The 25,048-nt window shown below is 41.1% G+C and overlaps 1 protein-coding gene across 3 annotated transcripts in view; it reads left to right on the top strand.

Moving 5' to 3' along the window:
- The window catches only part of iqgap2 (IQ motif containing GTPase activating protein 2), a 340,680-nt gene that overhangs the window by 38,192 nt on the left and 277,440 nt on the right, over positions 1 to 25,048 (top strand). For all 3 annotated transcript variants that reach the window (XM_069937770.1, XM_069937765.1, XM_069937779.1), the window contains exon 2: positions 6,468 to 6,567. In XM_069937770.1, coding sequence (XP_069793871.1) covers positions 6,468 to 6,567 — 100 coding nt within the window. The remainder of the gene's footprint in view (positions 1 to 6,467; positions 6,568 to 25,048) is intronic.

A 25,048-nucleotide genomic window follows, 5' to 3' on the forward strand; every position in this document is an offset into this window, starting at 1 on the left:
GTAGCAAGTAGGATTGATCAACAGGGACTCAATAGTTGATCTAGTGTCATAGTGAATACTAAATCAAAGTAACGATGGAATTGACAACAAGAAAGTAAGAAGTATGGATTGTTCAATTGCAAACACAACTCCTCAACCAATAAAGTATTCCACATGTGCACCAAGCCAAAGACCACAATCAGCAATGAGCTGGAAAGTGGCATGTAACATTTGTGTTGTAGGATGCTGTTGAATCAGTGTGGTTCTTCAGTTTGAACAGAGATAGTAGAGTGAGGAATATGTCAAGCTGCAATATTACAGGTAATGGTATACATTTCTGGTGTTGACGGCTCCATTGCCTCATTCATGCTCAATTTTGTGACGTATATTTGTTCTCAGTCTTTTCCATTTTGCATGATTGTAGTGCCACACAACGTTGAAGTATATCCTTCCTGGTAGTTTACCTCCATACGAAGTGGAGGTAGTGCTAGTTTAGACTGTTCACCTGCAATGGGAGATTGGTGTGGACAAGGTCCTTGTGTTGGTGCATTTACTACCCTGCCATAGATCCAATGCATGATCAGACACTCTTACTAATTGAGAATGAAATCCTTCATCCCGTGTATACTCTGTAACCTTGCTACTTTCAATGCTTGCCTCAACATGGATGGCATTGATTTCCAAGTTGTGGAAGATATTGGGTAATCAGTAGGGATGCTTGCCCATATTTCACCTGATGCTATGAGACTTTGCAGAGTCTGGAATCAATACCAAAGACTATTTCTCGTCTTCATATTGCCACCAATGGTGGGGTTATCTTTGTGTCATCACAGCAGGTGATTGCGATGGAAAAGATGAGCCCAATGTCATCAAGCTGTCATTGTGACCATATGATTGTTAGGCACTTGCTTAACTAGACTGTGGTACAGCTCCTCCAATTGAAACAACTAACGACGTCAATGATTTAGATTTTTTAAAAATGTACATTTTTTGTGGACAACACTAAAGTCTCTGGTGTCTTTTGGCTATGGCTCCCTTAGGACTCTGCTCATTGTGTATGCCCCACAGGGAAGGTGGGGAGCACCTTCCCTGTGAAGCAGTCAAATTTAATTGGTTTCTTCTTTACTTCTTTCTGACCAACTACATTTAAAAAATCTTTTTGTTGATTTCGGTCTGTTGCCCCCAACCCTTAATTTTGCAGTGAACCCTGTTGAGAATGGCTGTTGTAAGCCAGTGAAGATAGTTGCCAAAGATTGCAGCAAGATTTTTATCTGTCGGGCAAGTGGAATTTGATACAGTATGTTCCCAATTATCTGAAACGCTCACGTATCGGTTAAATGCCAGTTTATTGGCATTGTATTGGCCATTGCTGAATTCCACCCCAACACCGTTGCCAATCCTGTCCGGGCGCCCCACCGCCGTCGCACAATCTGCCCGAAGTCCCCGCTCCAATCCCAGCCCAGTAGCATCAGCAATAAAGAATAAAGGAAGGTTTTTAAAGCATGAAATAAAGTTTAATTCTTACCTTGTACACTAGAGCTCCTTTGGATTCAAAATAGTGCTAACAGTGTATCAGAGTCCCACTTGAGGATGGCAGGTTTAAAAAATTCAATTTTTTTTCAACTTATGCCATGTCGCTGCTGAAAATTTTCACAAAGAACTGACAATTTTGGTAAAGTGGCTTTTGGATAATCAGAAATGCACTGCACAGAGAAATGTGATGTGTTGCATTTTGGGAGGCCTACGGTGCTAAGGACCTACTGGGTGAATGTTGGGGATCTCGGGAGTTCAGGTGCATGGTACCTTGAAAGTGGTGTCACAAGGTAGATGGGATAGTGATAAAGGCTTTGGGCATATTGGCCTTTATCAGACAGAGTACTGAGTATAGAAGTTAGGAACTTGTGTTGCAGTTATCGAGATATTGGTGAGGCCCTATTTGAAGTATTGTCTTCAGTTTTGATTATGATGTTATAGGAAAAATATTGTTAAGCTGGAGAGAGTGCAGAGAAGATTTATGAGGATGTTTCCAGGACTCAGTGGTGGGGGTGGGGTGGGTGGGGGGAGAGGTTGAGCAGGCTAAAATTTTATCCCTTGAAGCACAGGAGGATGAGGAGTGTTCTAATAGAAGTGTACGATATCATGAAAAGAATAGATAGAGTCAATGCAGTCTTTTTTGCCCTAAGTGGAGAAATTGGTTACGGAGGAGATAGTTTTAAAATGAGGGAGGAAAGATGCAACAGGAATCTGAGGGTTAACTTTTTTGTTTGCAGAAGAGGTGGTTGAGGCAGCTACTAGATTATTCCCAAAAACCAAGTTCTGGGGTGAATCAATGCAATGTTTAAGAAAAAAGAATGGATGTACATGGAGAGGTTTAGAGGGATACGGGTGGGTGGGTCAATTGGAGATGGATCATTTTGATTGGCATGGGCAATTGGGCTGAAAGGCCTGTCCCCATGTTGTACAATGGGCGACATGGTTAGCATAGCAGTTAGTGCATTGCTGTTACGCCATCAGCAATCGGGACCGAGATTCGAATCACGCGCTGTCTGTAAGGAGTTTGCATGTTCTAGTGTCTGTCTGGGTTTCCTCTGGGCGCTCTTGTTTCCTCCCACTGTTTGAAAACATACCGGGATTGTAAGTCAATTAAATGTAATTGGGTAGCACTGGCTCGTGGGCTGGTTGGAACCTGTTACTGTGCTGTATGTCTAAATTAAAAACAGTCTACAACAACCTTCAAGTGCTGGTGAGAGGACTTTGCAAGGTTGTCTTGTTAACATTTGAGCTGAACTAAAACAATTAACAGTATTGGAATGTGCATTGAAAACCAATGAAATGCAAACCAATGAAATGTCTTTTTTTGTTTTTTCCATCTGAATGTGCTAGGAAATGTTTGTACTGGGAAATTACAAAATCATGTGAAACCCTCCCATTGAGGTACAGGCCTTTGCACTGCATGGAAACTGGCTTGGTCTGAGGAAACTACCCCTTGTGCATTTCCGACTATTAATTAGCTCATTCACTTTGAAGCATGATCACTTTTCTCTAACCTTCCTTTTAAAGCTTGCATTAAAATGTTCATTCCTACAGGAAACCTTCTTCAGCATGTATCGATAAATAGTCTTGAGGTTTTACTCACTTGAAGTCAGTTGGTGCTTGTTTGCCTTTGATTTTTGTAATATTAATGAACTGAATATGCTATTGGTTCTACTGGTTCTTATTGCGTTCACCTCAAACATTGGCTTCCAAGGCGCTCAGATCATTGTTTTCCTTATCACCACCTTTTGGGAACTCCAGTTATGGGAGGCATTTCAACTGGAGTCATCTGTCACACACATTCCAACTCTTTTTTGAGCCCATGGCTCTGGCATTCTGCACACAATTAAACTCCCCCTTTTCCCAAATCTCTTGGTTCTGTACCCTAGGTACTGTAGTCCAAAATTGGTTCCAAACTTTCATTTGAATTTTATTTTCATCGTCCTCTCCAGCTTTTCACTGGTGGTCATTCAGCTATCTGTATACTTGTTATTTGGAGTTCTTTGCTGAAATTGTCTATACTTGCCAGTCCTCTCATGACATTATCCTTTATAAATGCATTGCATGTGCACGTAGAAATTTAGCAGAATATAAAGCTCAATGAGCACGCCTTGCCATTCAGTAGGATTATTGTATCCGTGACCAAACTGCATGTGTGCCTGCCTTGCTTTCTATTATAGACTTAAACTTCACAATTAGCTTGGTTGCGAAAGACCGTTTCAAAATTCTGTTGCCTGTGTGCAGAAGTAATTGTATTCTGGAAGGGTCTCCCGACTAATTTTAGATTATTCCCAAAAGCCTAAAATTCCCAAATTGGTTCCTCTTGCTATCTTGAACAGTTTGATCAAATTACCCATGTAATCATGTCTGAGAGTCAAACCAATCTATAATTCCCTATGTCAACTTTCATTGGTGACATGCAGAGTAAAATCTCTGGTATCTGGCACCTATGGGGATTGGTAGATGCCGGACAAGAGAATTTTACATTTGCCGTGATTACGTTATTGGCGAACTAACATTGAGGCGTGCCAATTTTAAGCTTCCATATTTTTATACCTATTTATTTTCCACGGTTTTTTTTTGCTGGTTACTTGAATTCTGGGTAACACGTTTTATTTTACGATTTTTTAATTTTAAAAGAATGGATTCTTATCAAAACTTTTGCAGAATTATAGTTGGAGGATGTCTAATGTTTTCTCGATTTTTGTCACCGTTTGGTGCTGTTATTTTCTTATCACTGTTATTTGATTTGAATTTTGGTGAGTGCCCATCTAATTCCTGTTGCACTGTTCTTTATCTCAACTAGAAAACTTATTATTCAGTGTCCAGCAGTTCCTCAATTCCATTGAAAATCGGTAACAATGATATTGTAATGAAAGGATCCCATTACTTTCTCTTCCCCCCCCCCCCCCCCACCCCCCACCATACAATTGTAAACACTTTTGCTCTTGGTGTTTTTAGATTCATTTTTTTGTCTTAATTTCTTTTCATAACTTTGTAGTCTCTTTTTGTTATTTTGTGTTTGCTCAGGTCCCTAGAGGCTGTGCTACTTTTTCAATTTGCATTAGTCATCGTCTCTCATGGTCCATTGCTGCAATTTTTAAGTTTGGAGGTTTTTTCCCTACGAGTTGTAAACTATTTCTGTACCTCGTAGACCACTTTGCCAATTCTTTGACTTTATAAAAACACCAGAGTGCGGGAGGAACTCAGCCGGTCTTTTCAGCATCTATAGGAGACAAGATCTATTGCAGATGTTTTGGGCCTGAGTCCTTCTTCGAGGAAAAATCAGAAAAGGCAGAAGCAGGACGGTAATGGGAGCGGCCATTTCAGCCCACGAGTCCATGCTACCCAATTTACACCCCATTAATTTACACCCATAGTATGTTATATCAGAAAGTCTCAGAATTCAAACAATATGGGAGGAATCCAGACCAACAAAAAGTGTGAATTGAATGTGATAAGGGACTAGGGTAGAAGTTATCATGTCTGTGCGAAAGGAGACAGGGAATGGGGAGATGAAAGGGAAAGTGGGGTGTTTTAACAAAAGCCAGAGAAGTCAACATTAATGCCATCCAATTGGAGGGTACACAGTCAGAAGATGAGGTGGTGTTCATCCAATTTACGGGTGGTCTCAATCTGGCAGTATATGAGACCTTTGACAGATGTCTCAGCAAGGGAATGCGATGGAGAATTGAAATGGGTGGCCACTGGAATATCCATGCTATGGCGGCAGACACAGCTGAGGTGCTCAGCAAAGTGATCTCCCAGTCTGCGTCCAGCCTCTCTGATGTAGAGGAGACCATAGTGGGAGTATGACCTCTGCAGATTCACGTGAAATGTTCCTTCACTTGGAAGGACCGTTTGGGGCCTCAAATGGTGCTGAGGGAGGAGGTGACCTTCTTTGACTTTGAACCAAGAGCTTGAAGAATAATCAAAGAAGTTGTGTGAGGTTAAGAATGGCCTAAAATAACTGGTCAGCTAAGGTGGTCTGCACTTCAGTCTTGGGGAAATGGGTGGATGAGATCTGTGAAGGTTTAGAGAGGAAGTGATATGAATGATCATGGAGCTGGGATCACTAGTGAACATCATCCCTGATGAAAATAAAAGCTTGCTGTTTAATGCTGGGATTGTGGTCCCAGAGTGAAAGGACAAGGAACAGGTGAGAGTAATTGAGCAGAATAGAAGCACGTGTATTTTTAAAAAAATTGTAGGGGAGAGTGCAGCGTAAAACCTCTGGCTATTGCATTGGCTGTGGTAGTGATGGAAGAAGAACAAGTCATCATGCATTGCTCTCAAATTATTCAAGTAGAAATGCAAGGATACAGTTGATAATGTCCACTGCTGTGGGGACCTTGGAAATAAAGGTCAAAAGAACAGGCTACAGGCTCCTTTGACTACTTAGTTAAAGCTTTGGAAGAAATTGGACAGAACCTTGTCATTCATGCACCAATAATCAAGGTGCATGTTTTTTGGGAATGCATTGACCTTCATGTTAGAACCTCAGCATGAAGGCTTGGTTTGGGAGGGAATGGGTATACTGCTCAAGAGTGGCATCTAACATGAAGGTCATTGCATGCCCCAAAACTTTCACCTTGCCTGTTAGTAAAGTTGGAGCAGAGAGGTACTGTCAAGTTCTGGGGTGAATCAATGCAGTGCCTTTTGTATGTATGAAAATTTATATGGAGTGCGCTTATTGCTAGAAGTTATTCAGCTGGTTCTGCCATACTTGTGCAATGAAGGGTGAATGTTCCTCTGCATTTCTGACTTGTTTATGGCAGAGAGGTTGTGAAGAATCTGGAGGAAAGTGAATCGAGGGCATTTCATGAGTTGAAATATCGTCAATAACGTTCCGGTATTTGGTAGAATCCTGCTACGAGAAGGTATTGTTTGTCATGTTTCAATTCTACCATTAGCGATTATAATACATTTACAGATTTCTTCTTTTGTTTTTGCAGCTATTGTGGATGATGAGAGACTCTCGGCGGAAGAGATGGATGAGAGGAGGCATCAGAACATTGCTTATGAATATTTATGCCATCTCGAAGAGGCCAAACAGTAAGAACTATTTGAGCTTACTTAAAAATGTGAAATAGAGCATAATAGAAATATTCAGGAAAAAAAATTGCTTGTGAATAGTTGTTGTCTGTATACATTTGAAGTGCAGATCAGGTCTTGTTTAGAAAGGAGTAATTGAGCTCTTTGCTGCATTGGTTGGAAGCACTCATGAGCTGGAATCATCCAACCCAAGTTGATGCTGGAACACGGCACTCTGGGATTATGCTTTCTTGGATGCAGTGCATTGAATTAAGATCATGTGTTGTGGCAATATGAGATGTGCAAAAAATCCATGGAATTATTCAAATGAATTTTAAAAAAATTAGATTGGTTTGCACTTTATTTGTTCCTCCAGTTATTTTCATTGGAATTTTTTCCTTTGGGGAATTGCTGCTCTGTTTGATTCTGATTGAGTCATCTGGGAATGTACATGCAGGAATTGTGGAAAGGCTTTTCCCATTGAGAGTAGGAGAGATGGATACAAGAGGTCATGGGTCGAGCGTTGACGGGCAAAGGTTGAGGAGTAACATGAGGGGGAACTTTTTTTTTTTTTTTTTTTCACCCCATAAATCACAATAGCCATGATATACACTTTTTCTTTTCCACACATTTACAGTGACTTTTTCTCCCTCCCCCCTCCCTCCTCCCAAGCCACCCCCCCACCCCCCCCCTCTCATCCATTTTAGGTATACAATCTAGGTTGCATTAATTCAGTTAGACAATGTTGTCATTCAACAAAAATACACCAGAAATTCTACTGAGTCCATTCTTTTCTTTTCTTCTCCTTCCATCAACTTAGGTAATGTTTGTTCCCGGTAGGTTTTCGCTATTGTATTTAATGTAAGGCTCCCATACTTGTTCGAATATTTCAATATTATTTCTTAAACTATATGTTATTTTTTCTAATGGAATACATTTATTCATTTCTATATACCATTGTTGTATTTTCAAATTATCTTCCAATTTCCAGGTTGACATAATACATTTTTTTGCTACGGCTAGGGCTATCTTGACAAATCTTTTTTGTGCATCTTCCAAGTCAATTCCAAATTCTTTATTTTTTATGTTACTTAGGAGAAAGATCTCTGGATTCTTTGGTATATTGTTTTCTGTTATTTTATTTAATATCTGATTGAGATCATCCCAAAATTTTTCTACTCTCTCACATGTCCAGATTGCATGAATTGTTGTTCCCCTTTCTTTTTTTACATCGAAAACATCTATCAGATACTGTTGGGTCCCATTTATTTAACTTTTGCGGTGTAATGTATAGTCTGTGTAACCAATTATATTGTATCATACGCAGCCTCGTATTTATTGTATTTCTCATCGTTCCAGAGCATAACTTCTCCCATGTTTCCTTTTTTATCTTTATATTTAAATCTTGTTCCCATTTTTGTTTAGTTTTACCATTTGTTTCCTCATTCTCCTTTTCTTGCAGTTTAATATACATATTTTTTATAAATCTTTTGATTAACATTGTATCTGTAATCACATATTCAAGGTTACTTCCCTCTGGTAAACTCAAGTTGCTTCCTAATTTATCTTTCAAGTAGGATCTCAGTTGGTAATATGCCAGCGCTGTATCTCCAGTTATATTGTACTTATCTCTCATTTGTTCAAAGGATAAGAATCTACTTCCTGAAAAACAATTTTCTATTCTTTTAATCCCTTTTTTTTCCCATTTTCTAAAGGCAAGGTTGTCTATTGTAAAAGGGAGTAGCTTATTTTGCGTCAATATTAGTTTTGGTATTTGGTAATTTATTTTATTTCTTTCTACATGAATCTTCTTCCATATATTGAGGAGATGGTGTAATACTGGAGAAGTTCTATGTTGTACCAATTTTTCGTCCCATTTATATAATATGTGTTCAGGTATCTTTTCCCCTATTTTATCTAATTCTAGTCTCGTCCAGTCTGGTTTTTCCCTTGTTTGATAAAAATCTGATAGGTACCTTAATTGTGCGGCTCTATAATAATTTTTGAAGTTTGGCAATTGTAAGCCTCCTTGTTTATACCATTCTGTTAATTTATCTAGTGCTATCCTCGGTTTCCCCCCTCTCCATAAAAATCTCCTTATTATTTTCTTTAACTCTTTGAAGAATTTTTCTGTCAGTTGTATTGGCAATGCCTGAAATAAGTATAGTATCCTTGGAAAAATGTTCATTTTAATACAGTTTATCCTTCCTATCAGTGTTAGTGGTAGCTCTTTCCAATGCTCTAAATCGTCCTGTAATTTTTTCATTAGTGGATTGTAATTGAGTTTATATAATTGGCCTAGATTTTTGTTTATTTGCACACCTAGGTATCTTATTGCCTGCGTTTGCCATCTGAATGGGGATTCCTCCTTAAATTTTGAGAAATCCGCGTTATTCATAGGCATTGCTTCACTTTTATTTACGTTTATCTTGTATCCCGACACTTCTCCATATTCCTTCAATTTCTTATATAGTTCTTTTATTGATAGTTCTGGTTCTGTTAAGTACACTATCACATCATCCGCAAACAGACTGATTTTATATTCCCTGTCTTTTATTTTTATTCCTTTTATATTATTATCTCTTCTTATCGATTCTGCTAGTGGTTCTATAGCTAGCGCAAACAATAATGGTGATAGTGGGCATCCCTGCCGCGTTGACCTGCTTAAGTTAAATTGCTTTGATACATGTCCATTTACTGTCACTTTCGCTAACGGTCCCTTATATAATGCTTTAATCCAATTAATATACTTCTCCGGTAAACTGAATTTTTGCAATACTTTGAACAAGTAATTCCATTCTACTCTGTCGAAGGCCTTCTCTGCGTCTAAAGCAACTGCTACTGCCGGTGCTTTATTTCCTTCTACTGCATGAATTAAGTTAACAAATTTACAAATATTGTCTGTTGTGCGTCTTTTTTTGATAAATCCAGTTTGGTCTAAATTTACCATTTTCGGTACCTGTTCTGCTAATCTGTTCGCTAATAGTTTAGCTATTATCTTATAATCTGTGTTTAGCAGAGATATTGGTCTATATGACGCTGGTGAGAGTGGATCTTTCCCTTGTTTTAGTATCACTGTAATTATTGCTGTTTTACATGAATCTGGTAAGTTTTGTGTCTCATCAATCTGGTTGATTACATCCAGGAGGGGCGGTATTATTAGGTCTTTAAATGTTTTGTAGAATTCTATTGGGAGTCCATCCTCTCCTGGTGTCTTATTATTTGGTAAATTTTTTATTATCTCTTGTATTTCTACTGTTCCAAATGGTTCTGTTAATTTATTTTGTTCCTCTATTTGTAGTTTTGGTAGTTCAATTTTAGTCAAAAATTCATCTATTTTCCCTTCTTTCCCTTCGTTTTCGGTTCGGTATAATTGTTCATAGAATTCTCTGAAGTTTTCCTTAATTTCTTTTGGATTATATGTAATTTGTTTGTCTTTTTTCCTTGTTGCCAATACCATTTTCTTAGTTTGCTCTGTCTTAAGCTGCCATGCTAAGATTTTGTGTGTTTTTTCACCTAGTTCATAATATTTCTGTTTTGTCTTCATTATATTCTTCTCCACCTTATATGTTTGTAATGTTTCATATTTTATTTTTTTATCCGCCAATTCTCTTCTTTTGGTTGTATCTTCCTTTATTGCTAATTTTTTTTCTATGTTTATTATTTCCCTTTCCAACTGCTCTGTTTCCTGGTTATAGTCCTTCTTCATCTTGGTTGCATAACTTATTATTTGCCCTCTAATGAATGCTTTCATTGCGTCCCATAGTATAAACTTATCTTCCACTGATTCCGTATTTACTTCAAAGTACATTTTTAATTGTTTTTCAATAAATTCTCTAAAATCCTGTCTTTTAAGTAGCATGGGGTTTAATCTCCATCTATACATTCTTGGAGGGATGTCCTCTAGCTCTATTGCCAATAACAGGGGTGAGTGGTCCGATAATAGTCTAGCTTTATATTCCGTTTTCCTAACTCTCCCTTGAATGTGGGCTGATAACAGGAATAGGTCTATCCTTGAGTATGTTTTATGTCTAGTCGAGTAGTATGAGTATTCCTTTTCTTTTGGGTTTTGTTTCCTCCATATGTCCACAAGTTTCATTTCTTGCATTGATTTAATTATAAATTTGGTTACTTTGTTCTTCCTGTTAATTTTTTTCCCCGTTTTATCCATATTTGGATCCAAATTCAGATTGAAATCCCCTCCTATTAGTATGTTCCCTTGCGTATTAGCTACCTTCAAAAAGATATCTTGCATAAACTTTTGATCTTCTTCGTTAGGTGAATATATATTAAGTAGATTCCAAAGCTCCGAATATATCTGACATTTTATCATCACATATCTCCCTGCTGGATCTATTATTTCCTCTTCTATTTTAAATGGCACATTTTTGCTAATTAATATAGCCACTCCTCTTGCTTTTGAATTATACGATGCTGCTGTTACATGTCCTACCCAATCTCTCTTTAATTTCTTGTGCTCCAATTCAGTTAAGTGTGTTTCTTGGACAAATGCTATATCTATTTTTTCCTTTTTCAGTAAATTTAGTAGTTTCTTCCTTTTAATTTGGTTATGTATTCCATTAATATTTAGAGTCATATAGTTCAGCGTAGCCATTTTATATTTTGTTTATCTTCTGTTTCCGTTTTTCCATCATTACCTTTCCTCCTTTTCCATTTCTGTTTTCTTATTTTCAACTCTTTACCAGACAACATTCCTACAACATCCAACATTTTCCTTATTCTCCTATTTCTATCTTCTTTATCCCCAATCTCCCCTTCCCCTCCTGAGTTGCCCTTTATCCCTTGTCGGACAACCACATCTCCCCTCTCCATTTGGATTTGCGAATCCACTCGCAAGCGTCAACTGATTTTGCAGTGACCGCTCTTTTCCCCCACCCAGCCCCCCCCAGAAAAGATTTCGCTTTTTATATGTCACAAAGGTCACTCTTTTAATTAGGGGGAACTTCTTTACGCAGAGAGTGAGTGGTTACTGTGTGGAATGGGCTTCCGGGAAAGGTGGTGGAGGCAGAGTCAATTTTGTAATTTAAGAAAGAGATGAATAAGTATATGGATGGGAGGGGTATGGAGGGATATGGGCAGAGTGCTGGTAAGTGGGATTAGAGGAGAGTACTTGAATCAGTGCGGACTAGAAGGGCCAAATTGGCCTGTTTCCGTGCTGTAATTGTTATATGGTTATATGTTATATGGTTAATTGAGAAGAATGAGAGGGGATCTTATAGAAACATTGTAGCATTGATAAGATAGAGGTAGGTAAGATGTTTCAATTGTTAGGGTAGACCAGAACTTGGGGATGTGGCCTCAAGATTCAGGGTAGTAAATTTAGAACCGAGATGAGGAGGAACTGCTTTTTCCAGAGGGTGGAATTCACAGTGGAGGCTACCTCAGTAAATATATTTAAGTCAAGGTTGGATAGATTTTTATCCAATTTAGGAGAATTAAGGGATATGGGGAAAAGGCAGATAAGTGGAAATGAACCTGTTATCAGCTCAGCCATGATCTCATTGAATGGCAGTGCAGGCTTGACGGGCCAGATGGACGACTCCTGGTCCTATTTCTTGTGTTATGTTCTTGTGTTCCATTGCAGTTTGAAAGCTATGGCAATCTGTTAAAGCAAACGCTATTTTATTTCTTCCAAAGCCATAAAAGTGATTATTTTGACTGCTCAGAGGACGGAATTAGGTTGTGCATGATGTCTTGGTCAGGTGTGAGGAAATTGCCCATTGTATAATTAGCTGATATACACTGTCTATGTTAGCCTATGATATGATGAAGACATTCAGGAAAGAGGGATGAGTACTTGTATGGTATTTCCAAAACAGCGAGACATTCCAAAGCACTTTACAGTTAATGACATACTTTGGAATTCCTTTTGTAAAATACAAAACTTTTTGGCTTGGAACTATACTTTATTGGCAAGTCAATCGCCTGGATTCTATGGTCAATGTTGAAGGAATGCTGCTTTTAGTTCATTATCTTTACAACTTCTGTAAACCTTTTATGGAGTTTTGGAGCGGTCATGTGCAGCAATTGAGTGTTTGGCAACCATTCCCTTTGATTTGGCAGCACAACCTTTGGCAAATTTGAAGAAATGGCATTTGAAGATTGACTTCAGACCTGGCACAGAATTCTTGGTCCACCAGGCAGCAGTAATCCTGACCTTCTTTAAGATCTAATGTCTACATTGGGTACCCACAAGGCACGAAGTACTATCACCACCGCAGTCCCTGTAAAATACTCCCCCTTGAATTGAATGGATGGATAAAGAAATGCGTATTTGTATCCTCTCCCTGCCACGTGTCTCCAGTTGGAGGCCCTACTTGCACTCACTTGGTTATGTTGTGCATGCAAAGCACAAAGTTCCCCAAATTTTATCCAGTTGTGAGAGAGAGAGAAAAAAAATCAACTGTGTGCTCAAAGTCTCCTTGGAAATGAGCAAATGCTAACGATCAGAAATCTCTGACCAATAACCACTTAAAGTGGAGAAGAAGAATTGGCGGGTGGTATTGAGAACCTCGTTTATGCACGGGCTTTTATGATTGGTAAAGGGGTTACTGGGGCAGTATGCACAAACAAGAATCTGTTACAATATAAATTGATAGCAAATCATGTATGAAAAGCAAAATGTGGAAAAGACAGGGCTCAAAGAATAAAGACAAACACAATTTTTAAAAAATCTTTTACAATAATTGATATTGTAGGTTACATTTCTGTACGGGGAAGGTGGTTTGGCTGTAATTAATATTAAACATGTAATTTTATTCAGGGTTGAATAAACAAGGTCTGACTTTTTTCTGTTTACCTGGTGGACAGCTATTTGTTGGCCTTGCATGTATTTCAACATTGAATCTCGTGGTGATTTTTAAAAAAACTTTTGAACAAAGTTCATAAAGATTAGAACCAGAGGACAGGAACTTATTTCTTGCTCTGGCAACTGCTGATTGAAATAGGGTAGCAATAGGGATGTTGCAGTTTCATTCATTGAGGGTCAGGAGAGAAATAAACTGGCCTTCATGTGTTTATTACCCATCCTAAAATTTCTCTTTGGCACTATTATTGATTTTATAAATGAGAACAGAAAATGTTGGAAATACTCAAAAGGTCAGGCAGCTTCTGCAAAGGTAAAATAGAATCAATGTTTTGGATCAATACACTTTCATCGGGAAAAAAAGGTTACCATCCTTTCTGGATTGCGACTGGACCTGATGAATGTTTCCAGCATGTTTTTGGTTTCTATTATAGATTTCCAGCAATTGTATTTTCCGTTTAGGATTACTCAAGTGAGTTAATTACTCAGCATTGATCTATAGATACTAACCAATGGAAAATAGGACCAGAATTGGGCTATTCAGTCCATCATGTCTACTCTGCCATTCAAATTACCGCTGATGTATTTTACCTTCCAACTCCAGTTTCTTTATTTAAATTTTTTATTTTTCACACTATGAACCATACTGACCAAAATACACACAAACGTTTCCCTCTTGAATATACACAGTGTCATTTTCTCCCCTTTTGCCCCCTCCCTTCCCTCCCTCCTTCACCCCCCCCTCTCCACCCACTCAACGTTCAACATGTATGATACATTAAACCCATTAAACAATGTCATCACACATTGAAAATAAACAAGAAATTTGTGTCATCTACTTTTACATACTGGGTCAGTTCATTTTGTCTTCTTTTCTTTCTGTCATTTTAGGTGGTGGAGGTCCGCGGTAGGACTTCTGTGTTGTGTTTCATGTACGGTTCCCAAATTTGTTCGAATACTATGATGTTATTTCTTAAATTATATGTTATTTTTTCCAATGGAATATATTTATTCATTTCTATGTACCATTGCTATATTCTTAAGCTATCTTCTGATTTCCAGGTTGACATAATACATTTTTTTGCTACAGCTAAGGCTATCATAATAAATCTTTTTTGTGTTCCATCCAAATCGAGTCCAAGTTCTCTACTTCTTGTATTGCTTAGAAGAAAGATCTCTGGATTTTTTTGGTATGTTGCTTTATGTCATTTTATTTAATACCTGATTTAGATCTTCCCAAAACTTTTCCACTTTCTCACATGGCCAAATTGCATGTACTGTTGTTTCCATTTCCTTCTTACAGCGAAAACATCTATCTGATACTGTTGGGTCCCATTTATTTAACTTTTGGGGTGTGGTGTATAGCCGGTGTAACCAATTATATTTATATTGTATCATGCATAACCTCGTGTTTATTGTATTTCTCATAGTTCTCAACTCCAGTTTCTTGACGTCTCCCCTCTACCTTTGATATCCTTACTAATCAAGAACCTATCAACTTCTGCTTTAAATCTACCCAGTGAGTTGGCATCCACAGCTGTCTGTGGCAATAAATTCTACAGATTCACCGCCCTCTGGCTGAAGAAATTTCTTTGTTCTCAAAGGGCTTTATTCTGAAGTGGTGCCCCCTGGGTCGACACTCTCCCACTATTGGAAACATTTTCTCCATGCCCACTCTATCTAGTCTTTTCTATTATCAATGAGATCTCTCTCTAAATCTTTGAGAGTATAGGTCCAGAGTCATCAAACGCTCCTCATACATTAACTCTCTCATCCCTGGGATCATTCTTACAAACCAGGGGTGGCCAACCTTTTAATTTTAATTTAGACATACAGCATGGTAACAGGTCATTTCAGCCCAAGAGTCCATGCTGGGGGTGAAGGCTAATTGGATGGCACAGACTCATGGGCCGAAATGGCCTGTTATCGTGCTGTTGTCTAAATTAAAAATTTAAAATAAAAAGGTTGGCCCTGGTTTAGACCCTCTCCAAAACTGCTCACAATACACCAAATATGGTCTGTCCATTGCCTTATAAAGCTTCAGCATTTCATCTTTGCTTTCATAATGAATGGTAACATTGCATTTTCCTTCCTTACTACCAACTCAATCTGCTAGTTAACTTTAGGCACTAGTACACTGAAATCCCTTTAGACTCCACTTTCTGAATGGTCTACTTTATTCCTTCTACCTAAGTGCATGACCATACACTTCCCTACATTGTATTCTATCTGCTGCTTCTTTTTCTTGAATATTTAATTTTTTATTTTCCAAGACTCCCACAAATCCAAAACAACAGTACAACCTGCTCAACAATGAAATATCTGTCGATTATCCCAACCTGTCCAAGTCCCACTGCAGACTCCCTGCTACCTCAGCACTATCTGCCACTCTGTCTCTCTTCTCATCATCTGCAAACTTGACCACAAAGCCATCCAAATAATTTACATATAACATGAAAAGTAGTGGACCCAACCCTGCAGAACACCACTAGACACCGACCGGGCAGCCAGCCAGAAAAGGCCCTCTTCATTCACACTCTTGGCTTCTGTCCATCAGCAAATCATCTTTCCTGTAATACCATCCACTCCTATCTCGTTTAACAGCCTCGTGTGTGGCACCTTGTCAAAGGCCTTCTGAGAAGCCAAATAAACAATCACCACTGACTCTCTATCATCTTTCCTGCTTCCTCAAAGAATCCCAACGGATTTGTATTTTATCTTGTGCTTTCAAGTACCCCAAAACCTCATCCTCAATAAAAGACTCTAGAATCTTGCCAACCACTGAAGTTAGGCTAGCCAGCCTCTAGATTCTCTTTTGCTTCCCTTCTTAAAGAGAGGCCTAGGAAGGTCTCACTTGGAAGTAAGTATATGATCAAGAATCTTGATGGTTGTTTACTCCATAGTTCGCTTTTCTGCTGTTCAGCTTTTCAGAATTGGGAGGGGTGGGTGGGGGTTGGAATATAGAAAGTTAACTACAAATTTACTTTGGTTCTCTTTAGATTCAATTTGGAGGAGGGTGTGTCATTTGCCAGGTCATTCCTACCTCTTGGTACAAAGTGCAGTAATGAGCATTACTGGAGTTGCAGTTGAAGCAGAAAAAGGTGATGATGCAGAAATGCTGTTTTGAGGGCATAGGTTAAAGAACAATACCTCGTCAACTGCAGATTTACTCTGCTGGAAGGAAATGGCAATCTTTGCTGGTATGTTTGAAACTCCATTGCAATCTGAAGCCCATTAACATTTCCTTAAATGTTTTACAATATTTAACAAAGCAAGATCTAATTCAAAGCACTGTGAAATTGTAGCATCTCCACAGAAAATGTAAGTTATTTTGATACAGAAGACCAGCTTTTAGCGGCAAACTAGGTGCTTTTCAGAGTAGAGAATCAGATTAACAGCCAATTTTATACCAGAAATAGACTTCATTCACAATCGATTATTTACAAAAGGAAAACCATTCAAAGTCTCTTCCCACCCTTAGTTTCGTACCTATACATTTCCATCAGTGTACATTGTTACATTCATTTCTATTTACACCATACCAATGCTGTGGATCTTGGACTCCAGCCGGAAACATTGGTGATGTATCTTCACCTTTGCTATATAAAGGCACTGTTTAATTTGCTGAGTTTCTCCAACATTTTGTGTTTTTTCAATGCTGTGGATCTCCCCCATCTATTGTTTGAGGGTGAGGGGGCTTCTTAGTCTCAGCCTTTCTATGTCCTGTAATGGAAGGATTCTAGACTGTGGTCCTTCCCCACAGCATCCTCGTTTTGGCTGTGCCAAGCCTTAGTGTGTCCTTTGGCATGTAATTCTGCAGCCTGGGATGTGCCCTTCGCCATCAGCACACTGGCGGTGGTCAATATGGCAGGCACCAAGAGATTTCTTTAAGCAGTCCTTGTACCTCTTCTTTGGTGCACCTCTGTCTCGGTGGCAGGTATGACCAACAGGTTTTGGGCTGACCCAAGTGCATCTTTCACCAAGTTGATAGTTTTCCAATAGTTCTGGATGCCTCACTGTGTGTGTTTCCGAGAACAGCCTGTAAATCGGAGAATTATGCTCTGTCATGCTGCTGTTGGGGTTGAACTGTGACAAGGACCCTTGCATCCTTCACTCTCTGAGCGAATCTGAATTCTGTAAAGAGCTGAGCAACTGTCTCTGCTCCACCATAGTCATCTCGGGGACAAGGTGCTTTGTGAGTGATGTTCTGGTTATACAGGAAAGATCTGACTGGTTGGGCTCCTCTCTCAGACATGCAGGTCCTGGTGATTGTATGTGAGCACTGGCGCTGAGGCATTCTGCCTGGATGATCTGCTCCAGGAACTACCCCATAGTGTCCATCGAGTCCTTGTCTCTCAGCGTCTGCAGTACGTTCTGTGCTGACGACTGCCTGATGACCTGGTTGTCAAAGATGCTTCTCTGGAAAAACTCCTCCACGAAGTCCAACTGACTGGGATGTTGCGTGGCAACGGGGTCAGGCTCATTCTTCACAACACCTGGGACAGGTAGGACCTTAGCACATAGCAGTGCTTGGTGTTTTTGTGCTTTATTTCCAAGCACAGGCTGATGCAGCTATACACGAAGGTGGTCATCAGGATAAAGGGCCATGTTGGGTACCACCTTAACAGCCATTAACACTTTTACTCTTGACCATATACATTTCTAAGGGTTTCAAGTACATTTCATTTCCACATCCACGTTCTGTAGCTCATACTTTTTGTTCATACCTCTCATTTAATATTTGCCATCCCACTTGCTCTTTTCCTTCACGTCTTTTCTTGCAGGAATTACTTTTTTTTGTTGACGTCCTGTCAGTCACCAGCATTTGCGGCATGCGCAGCTATGGATCATTTGTATTTACATTACCCTTGTTATGACTTTGAGATATTGGCGACAACACACTTAGGATGACTGAGGGGGTCAACCAAATGTAACTCGTGCATATGAAAAATTCTAAGCTGTTCAGACTAGCTTGGGAGTAATATTTCATGTTTTTCTTTATCATGAGTGTGTGCAGCAGCATTCATAACTTTACAAACACAAATTTTAGTCACCTGAGGTTTGCATGCTGTACAAAATAGAATATTGCCATTTTTGGATTCTTTATTTTGTTGCTAACCTTTTTTTAAAAAAAATTTTACAAAATCCTTTGACTGTGTGAGGAACCATATAAGATGGGCGAGATATTGAACGATTTATTTCTTGTCTGTATTCATGAGGGAAAGGGACATTGGGCTATATGAGAGGATAGGGATTAGTAAAGTGAGGGTTTTGGAGCTTCCAGGGTCAATAAAGGTTGATAAGTCTCCTGGTCCTGATGGGAATTTTCCCAGGATGTTAAGGGAGGTCAGGGAGCAAATAGCGGGGGATGTGGTGCTGCAGGATTGGAGGGTTGCAAATGTAGTTCCGTTGTTTAAAAAAGGCATAAGGTGCAGGCCAAGTAATTATCGGCCAGTAAGTTTGACTTCGGTTGTGCAGAAAGTTAAGGAGGGTATTCTTTGAGAGAGAATATTTTTCTTTTCTTTGGCTTGGCTTCGCGGACGAAGATTTATGGAGGGGTATGTCCACGTCTGCTGCAGGCTCATTGGTGACTGACAAGTCCGATGCGGGACAGGCAGGCACGGTTGCAGCGGTTGCAAGGGAAAATTGGTTGGTTGGGGTTGGGTGTTGGGTTTTTCCTCCTTTGTCTTTTGTCAGTGAGGTGGGCTCTGCAGTCTTCTTCAAAGGATGTTGCTGCCCGCCGAACTGTGAGGTGCCAAGATGCACGGTTGGAGGCGATATCAGCCCACTGGCGGTGGTCAATATGGCAGGCACCAAGAGATTTCTTTAAGCAGTCCTTGTACCTCTTCTTTGGTGCACCTATGTCTCGGTGGTCAGTGGAGAGCTCGCCATAGAACACGATCTTGGGGAGGCGATGGTCCTCCATTCTGGAGTCGTGACCCACCCAGGGCAGTTGGGTCTTCAGCAGCATGGATTCGATGCTTGTGGACTCTGCCAGCTCGAGTACTTCGATGTTGGTGATGAAGTCATTCCAATGAATGTTGAGGATGGAGTGGAGATAGCGCTGATGGAAGCGTTCTAGGAGCCTTAGGTGATGCCGGTAGAGGACCCATGATTCGGAGCCGAACAGGAGCGTGGGTATGACAACGGCTCTGTACACGCTGATCTTTGTGTGTTTCTTCAGGTGGTTGTTTTTCCAGATTCTTTTGTGTAGTCTTCCAAAGGCGCTATTTGCCTTGTCGAGTCTGTTGTCTATCTCTTTGTCGATCCTTGCATCAGATGAAATGGTGCAGCCGAGGTAGATAAACTGGTTGACCATTTTGAGTTCAGTGTGCCCGATGGAGATGTGGGGGACTGGTGGTCATGGTGGGGAGCTGGCTGATGGAGGACCTCAGTTTTCTTCAGGTTGACTTCCAAGCCAAACATTTTGGCAGTTTCCGCAAAACAGGATGTCACGCGCTGGAGAGCTGGCTCTGAATGGGCAACTAAAGCGGCATCGTTTGCAAAGAGTAGTTCACGAACAAGTTGCTCTTGTGTCTTGGTGTGAGCTTGCAGGTGCCTCCGTGCGGTACCGGATGTTAACACCGTCTTCATTGTTGAGGTCTTTATTGGCTTGTTTCAGCATCATGCTGAAGAAGATATTAAAGAGGATTGGTGCGAGGACGCAGCCTTGCTTAACGCCGTTGTCAATGGAGAAGGGTTCGGAGAGCTCATTGCTGTATCTGATCTGACCTTGTTGGTTTTCGTGCAGTGGTATAACCATGTTGAGGAACTTGGGGGGGCATCCGAGGTGCTCTAGTATTTGCCAAAGCCCTTTCCTGCTCACGGTGTCAAAGGCTTTGGTGAGGTCAACAAAGGTGATGTAGAGTCCTTTGTTTTGTTCTCTGCACTTTTCTTGGAGCTGTCTGAGCGCAAAGACCATGTCAGTAGTTCCTCTGTTTGCGCGAAAGCCACATTGTGATTCTGGGAGGACATTTTCGGCGACACTAGGTATTAGTCTATTAAGGAGAATCCTAGTGAAGATTTTGCCTGCAATGGAGAACAGCGTGATTCTCCTGTAGTTTGAGCAGTCTGATTTCTCGCCTTTGTTTTTGTACAGGGTGATGATGATGGCATCACGAAGGTCCTGAGGCAGTTTTCCTTGGTCCCAGCAGAGCATGAAAAACTCATGCAGTTTGGTATGCAGAGCTTTGCCGCCAGCCTTCCAGACCTCTGGGGGGATTCCATCCATACCTGCTGCTTTGCCACTTTTCAGTTGTTCAATTGCCTTATATGTCTCTTCCCGGGTAAGGACCTCATCCAGCTCTAGCCTCAAGGGTTGTTGAGGGAGCTGGAGCAGGGCGGATTCTTGGACTGAGCGGTTGGCACTGAAAAGGGATTGGAAGTGTTCTGACCATCGATTGAGGATGGAGATCTTGTCGCTGAGGAGGACTTCGCCATCTGAGCTGCGCAGAGGGCTTTGGACTTGGGGTGAGGGGCCGTACACAGCCTTTAGTGTCTCATAAAAACCCCTGAAGTCGCCAATGTCGGCGCTAAGCTGGGTTCGTTTGGCGAGGCTAGTCCACCATTCATTTTGAATCTCCCGGAGTTTGCGCTGAAGGTGGCTGCATGCGAGACGGAAGGCTCGGGTTTTTCTCTGGCCAGGAAGGCTTTGCAAGGTGAGCCTAGTGAGCAGATCGCTTCTTTGCCAGCAGCTCCTGGATTTCCTGGTTGTTTTCGTCAAACCAGTCCTTGTTATTCCTGGATATTCTTTGAGATAGAATATGTGCATATCTGGATAGGCAGGGATTGATTAGGGGCACCCAGCATGGGTTTGTAAAGGGAAAGTCATGTTTTACAAACCTTGTTGAGTTTTTTGAGGAGGTGACAAAAAAAAGTGGATGAGGGTAGAGCGGTTGATGTGATTTATTTGGATTTTAGTAAGGCTTTTGATAAGGTTCCGAATGCAAGGTTAAAAAGGAAGGTTCAGTCACTAGTGATTAATAGAGAGATAGTGTCATAGCTTCAGAGATGGCTGGAAGATAGCAGAAAGTCATGGTGGACAACTATCTGTCAGGTTGGAAGCCTGTGACAAGCAGGGTGCCTCAGGGATCAGTGATGGGTCCCTTGTTGTTTATCATTTACATTAATGATTTGGAGGAGGGTGTGGTCAACTGGGTAAGCAAATGTGCAGATGATACAAAAATAGGGGGAGTGGTGAATAGTGAAGAAGGTTTTTTTGGATTACAGAAGGATTTGGTTTGTTTGGAAGATTGTACTGAAAGATGGCAGATGGAATTTAATGTAGACAAGTGTGAGGTGCTGCATTTCGGGGGAAAAATAACAAAAATAGGACATATGCAGTTAAGGGGAGGGCATTGGGGTACACAGAGGAACAGAGAGACCTGGGGGTTATGGTACAGAGTTCATTGAAAGTGGATTCCCATGTAGACAGGGTGGTTAAGAAGGCATATGGTATGCTGGCCTTCATAAATCATAGTATAGTGTATAGGAGCTGGAAAGTGATGCTGCGACTGTTTAAGGCAGGTTTGGAGTATTGTGTTCAGTTCTGGTCTCCAAATTATGGGAAGGATATAGATAAGGTGGAGAGGGTGCAGAAAAGATTTACAAGGATGTTGCCTGGCTTACAGCATCTAGAGTACGGAGAAAGATTAAGGAGACTGGGACTGTATTCATTGGAATGTAGATGGCTGAGAGGGAATTTGATAGAGGTATTTAAAATTATGAAGGGAATAGATAGACACTTTCCCCTGAGGGCAGGGGAGGTTGGAACAAGAGGGCATAAGTTAAGGGTAAGGGGGCAACACTTTAGGAGAAATGTTAGAGGATGGTTTTTCACTCAGAGAGCGGTGGCAGAATGGAATGATCTTCCAGAAGAGATAGTTGCGGCATTATAGAGAAGGTTGGATGTGTACATGGATACAAGGGGATTGGAGGGATATGGGCGGGGAGGGGGGGAGTTAGTGGAGTTTTCAAGTGAACCGGCATGGTCTCGAAGGGCTGACATGGCCTGCCTCTGCACTGTAAGCGGTTTATATGGTTATATGGTTTTTTAATGGCTGTACATAAAACTTTTATCAAATGAGAACGATTAATGTTCTGGAGGTCTGGTGGTTGGTCTTCAGATGTGAAAGGTACCAAGTGGAAGATTTAAGATGAAATCCTAAAGTTCCTATTAAATTAAAATGCAATTAATAAAATCTGATCACAATACTTGCAGGGGGAAGAAAGCCAGTTACTGTGGGGATTCCTCCTCAATAGAGTTTGGAGTGCTTAGAAATGACAGGAAAGGAAGAAGTGCCATGCACAGAAAGTACTAGAGGAATTCAGCGGGCCGTTCAACAGCCAAAGAAGCCAGAAGGCAGTCGATGTTTTGGGCCTGAGTCTTTCATGATGAAAATTAGGCAAATGGCCAAATAAGATGGGAGAGGGAAGTGGGAGGTGTGTATGCCAGCAGGTGAGAGGTGGATTAGAGAGATGATGGTGGGGGGAGGGGGGGGGCAAAGGGCTGAGAAAGGAATCAGAGGGCAAGAGGAGAGGTTTACTGAAAATAGGAGAGTCGTTATTGATGCTGTCTGGTTGGAGACTGATGAGGCAGAATATAAGGTGGTGTTCCTCCAGATTTAAGTATGGCTTCAACTTTCCCCCAAATGATGAGGGAGGAGGTGCAAGTGCATGTAGCCCCTCTTGTGATCATAGGAATAGGCCATGTGGGCACTTAATGGGAAAGGATGAATGGACACGGGAGTTGTGGAGAGACCAATTTTCACAGAAACTAGGGAAGTGAATATGAGGAAAGGAAGGAAAAGTTAATTTCTAACAATGGATTGAAAAGCTGAAATTTGCAGCTCAAAGGGTGTTTGGCAAGCACCTTTTCTGCCACAAACTCTAATGAGTGATTTAATAACTGTAGTTGAATGAAACCAGCAAGCGCCAAAGTGACTCAGCTGCCTTGCAAAAATGCCTATTTCTTTCTGAGGTGAACCACTTGCTAATGTGGTACGGAGAGGTCATGCGAATACATGTAAAAGCTCATAGCATCATGGTAATTGTTATGTTTGGTCAATTTAGTAAGTGACAAGCGACATTTGATTTGATGAGGCGAGGTTATGCTTTTAGGTGGATAAGGAGATTCTGCTGTTTACGGAGTCATTAGTGGGAGGGAGAGGAGGGTGGGTGACAAGATGCAAAATTTACCGGTTGTTGCTCAGACTTGAAACAAATAAAGAGTGTGCAGGCCAAATTCACCAAATCAAACTGTTGCTGTGGGAGAATCCAAAGAGAGTCGATGAGAACGTGAAGGGAACAAAGTGGGATTAGTGGAGGATGACTGTAAAACACTTGATGGCGTGACCGTGGCCTCAGTTGAAGAGCTTGATTCAGTGCTTTGACTTTGATTCATTACAATATAGTTAGAGAAAAAAATAATTAGAGTATTTTTGTGAAAATGCTGTTAGATGTGGAAAATTTTGCTTCCTAAGAGAGTATTATATAATTGAGATGACTAGACTGGATGAAGGGGAAGGACCGAAATGATGTAATCAGAGGTATAGATTTGATATGTATGGCAATTGCATGAGAGGGAAGCTGAGGGAATTTGTGTGGCAGATGTTACTGCCTGAAATAATGATGGGAGTTCAAAAAGCTCTTAGATTTTATCCAAATGTGCATTTGGAAGATAGACAACAGACTCGCCAAGGCAAATAGCGCCTTTGGAAGACTACACAAAAGAGTCTGGAAAAACAACCAACTGAAAAACCTCACAAAGATAAGCGTATACAGAGCCGTTGTCATACCCACACTCCTGTTCGGCTCCGAATCATGGGTCCTCTACCGGCACCACCTACGGCTCCTAGAACGCTTCCACCAGCGTTGTCTCCGCTCCATCCTCAACATCCATTGGAGCGCTCACACCCCTAACGTCGAGGTACTCGAGATGGCAGAGGTCGACAGCATCGAGTCCACGCTGCTGAAGATCCAGCTGCGCTGGATGGGTCACGTCTCCAGAATGGAGGACCATCGCCTTCCCAAGATCGTATTATATGGCGAGCTCTCCACTGGCCACCGTGACAGAGGTGCACCAAAGAAAAGGTACAAGGACTGCCTAAAGAAATCTCTTGGTGCCTGCCACATTGACCACCGCCAGTGGGCTGATAACGCCTCAAACCGTGCATCTTGGCGCCTCACAGTTTGGCGGGCAGCAGCCTCCTTTGAAGAAGACCGCAGAGCCCACCTCACTGACAAAAGGCAAAGGAGGAAAAACCCAACACCCAACCCCAACCAACCAATTTTCCCTTGCAACCGCTGCAATCGTGTCTGCCTGTCCCGCATCGGACTGGTCAGCCACAAACGAGCCTGCAGCTGACGTGGACTTTTTACCCCCTCCATAAATCTTCGTCCGCGAAGCCAAGCCAAAGAAAAGAAGACCTGTGGTAACAACCTGCCACATTGACCACCGCCAGTGGGCTGATATCGCCTCAAACCGTGCATCTTGGCGCCTCACAGTTTGGCGGGCAGCAACCTCCTTTGAAGAAGACCGCAGAGCCCACCTCACTGACAAAAGGCAAAGGAGGAAAAACCCAACACCCAACCCCAACCAACCAATTTTCCGCTGCAACCGTGTCTGCCTGTCCCGCATCAGACTTGTCAGCCACAAACGAGCCTGCAGCTGACGTG

The sequence above is a fragment of the Narcine bancroftii genome, chromosome 1 (assembly GCF_036971445.1).
Source record: "Narcine bancroftii isolate sNarBan1 chromosome 1, sNarBan1.hap1, whole genome shotgun sequence".
Lineage (NCBI taxonomy): Eukaryota > Metazoa > Chordata > Chondrichthyes > Torpediniformes > Narcinidae > Narcine > Narcine bancroftii.